Consider the following 3,158-nt stretch of genomic DNA (forward strand, 5'->3'; position numbering starts at 1 on the left):
CTATTTCTTTTGGAACTTCTCCTCCTACATAAACTTTCAACCCAAGCATAGAAGTGGAGTATTGGGCAAATGCTTTATGGACTCTAAAATGTTTCATTACTTTTTCTTTATTTTTAATATTTCAGTGTTTACAACAATTGAATGCACTGTTTGGATTATTATGTTGGAAAATCTTTAAAAAAATATTCATAAAATATTCAAATATGTTGATGCATTCAATGGGCCGGTCCAAGTTTTCAGACAGAAACAAACAAACAACTATTATTGATCTGTAAAAGTTTTTCACACTTATATGTAAGTGGTGGTCCATGAAAACTTCGACATGCGAACCAAGTTAATATCCATGAAGATGATGAGTTCAAGACCAGGAAAAATCATAACTATATCACCACAAAATTAAAAGAGAATAAGACTTCAGAACGATCACAATAATATTTTCTAATAACACTTCATGAAAATAAAACAGTTCTAAGGAATCTTTTACAAAATTTAGACAAAACAAAACCATAAAATAATAATATTTCAGGTCCGTAACAAACTTTGTACAATTGTATCAAACTCCCATCTATACCACCAATATGCTGACGCAATAATATAGTCCAATAAATTAAAAAAAAAACAAAATTAAAGAAAAAAAAACAAGATTTTCAATTTTACAATAATATTTTCCATTCATGAAATCAAAGATAAGCAAGCAGTTCTAAGGATTGAAAAAGTGGTCACCACAATGGCATTTCCAACTCAATGGCTTGTAATTTGAATACCTGTTGTTAGTATTACCACTATCTTGGAGAAAGAATCCATCTTCCATGGCAGAATTTGAAGCAGCACTATGAGTATGACCTGGTTGAACATGTTCATGGCTCGGAACTTGCACTGCCATGCATGGATGACATTGGTTACACTTGTTGTGACATGTAGGTGGAGCCGAACCTAACCTGTTTTTCTCTTCAAATAATAACCCCTGCACAGCATAATATCCGGTGAGTTTGACAAAATCGCAATGATATTGGAACATAATATCTAGTGAGTTTGGCGTAATATCAAAAACTCACCGCGATATTGACAAGGTCAATATCGCGATGACATGTCTCTGATATTCTGCAGAAACAAGAAGAAATGCGTACCCTTGGAGGAATTGCAGATTGTGATTGGTAGAAGCAAGAAACTGGAAGAAGCAGAAGGTGAAGTAAAAATATGATAGTGGTTGAGATTTGATATGAATTAAGTGAAGCCATGGAAGCATATATCATGTCACTTGTAGAAGTCATTCCCCATCTACTCAAAAAAAGATAAGTTGAAAAATTAAATGCAACTTAACTGAGATATATTCCTCGTGCCAGTTGTAATGTGACAAAAAAAAACTATACAGATAATAAACAATTAAATAAATAAAAGGAGTCAAAATTGAATAAATATTATTTTGTTGTCAAAGTAGACAAAGAATGAAAAGTTTGTCATTATTTCTAGTTCTAAGTAATGAATGGTTTTATTTTTTCTAGTTATGGAGGGATAGTGTGGAGAGAGAGAGAGAGAGTGCAGAGTGTTGGCAGAAAAGTGAAAGGAACGATTCAATAAAGGTAAACAAATAGGGAGAATCCAAAGCAGTATGAAGGACTGTTTGGTTGCATTAGTAGTTTGAGACTTATTATATAGTAAGTATGTAGCTGGGTTGAAAGTGAAAGGAGTTTCTTTTGTATCTATGAGTTGGGGTTAAATAAAATGCAACATCACTAAAAGACAAGTTGTAGTTAAAACTAGAATTTATTGGAGATGATTGTTCAACCGTCTCCTAAAATGCGGTATCTTATAGGAAATATGTTTCTAGTAATATTTTTGTTTGAAAATCAGAATATATTGGGAAATTTATTCTTCGCATCCATGGATTTTTGAAACTCCCAAAATTTCAATAATGTTCATTTTTAAAAAGATAATTTTTTATGCATTTATGTTTGAATTTTCAAGTTTTCTTTCAAACTTTTTCAAAACCTATAAAATTTGTATTTTGTCATACAATTTCGGCACCATTAACTTGGGAATGTTATGCAAGGTAACATGAGATTTATGGATTAAGAAGACATGGTGGTCATTAGTGGTGACTTTAACGCAGGAAGGAGATCAAGCAAAAGAAGAGATCGTAGGGTTTATTCTAATCCAGTAGAAGTAGAAATGAGCAAATTGTGTGTCTTTATTGATGAAATGGACCCATTGGACTTACCAGCGGTGGGCAACAATTTTACTTGGTTTAATGATGCAGGTTCGTCAATGAGTAGGTTGGATAGGTTCCTAATTTCCAAAGGTTGATTTTGTTGGAAATCCCCCAAAATCTATGGAGAATTTCAATCAATCTTGATGAACAAGATTGTTATCACCCACACAATAGTAATGAAAAGAAAGAATAATGGAGAAAAAAAGAAAGTAAAGAACGATGAATGAGAAGAGTAATAAAATTCTGCAGAGTTTCTCTCTGGCCACAAACTGTGGAAAACTTGTTATTCACTTTGCAACTGCAAAATACTGTGAATACAATCTGTTATGAATACTCTATTCACCTCTATTACCAAAATAAGGGTTACTCCCTCTATTTATAGATTTAGGTTAACTTAGATCTCAAGTCAAAGCCAAAAACTATAAAAGTCCAAAATTATAAAAGCCCAAAATAGCTAACACTACTCAACACACTAGGTGGTTCGACACTTCCTTGCTTCTGTCGAGCAACCTGTTTCGACACAAGGAATTACAATTTAACACACTACCTAATTCATTGTGTCTAAGCTATCTACATTCATCATAACTCTTAGTCTTTTGAATACTTCGACCTTTACTCCCTTCGTCATGATGTCTGCAATCCGATTCTCAGTTCTGCAGTGTTCCATGTTCATCTTCCCATCTGCTACCTGCTCTCGAAGATAATGGAACCTCATATCGATGTGCTTGCTTCGACCATGTGCTATCGGATTCTTCGCCAGATTGATAGCTGACATGTTGTTGACCTTCATGGTAATTGCTCAATGACTCATCGTTGTTATCTCTTCGACTAGATTCACCATCCACATTTCTTGACATGCACAAAGAGAAGCAACTATGTATTCTGCTTCGCATGACGATAATGCCATTACTAGCTCTTTTCTCGAACTCCAAGCAACTGACACACCACC

General features: G+C 33.9%; 1 protein-coding gene across 1 annotated transcript; it reads right to left on the minus strand.

The window, feature by feature from the left end:
- Window positions 1–407: 407 nt before the first annotated feature.
- On the minus strand, window positions 408–1,652 carry LOC127082934 (EPIDERMAL PATTERNING FACTOR-like protein 1). The gene is made up of 2 exons (XM_051023161.1): window positions 1,128–1,652; window positions 408–964 (listed from the first exon to the last, which is right to left on the minus strand). Exons 1-2 carry the CDS (start codon window positions 1,269–1,271, stop codon window positions 701–703), a joined length of 408 nt encoding a protein of 135 aa, XP_050879118.1. The 5' UTR covers window positions 1,272–1,652; the 3' UTR covers window positions 408–700.
- Window positions 1,653–3,158: the final 1,506 nt, after the last annotated feature.

The sequence above is a fragment of the Lathyrus oleraceus genome, chromosome 5 (assembly GCF_024323335.1).
Source record: "Lathyrus oleraceus cultivar Zhongwan6 chromosome 5, CAAS_Psat_ZW6_1.0, whole genome shotgun sequence".
NCBI lineage: Eukaryota > Viridiplantae > Streptophyta > Magnoliopsida > Fabales > Fabaceae > Lathyrus > Lathyrus oleraceus.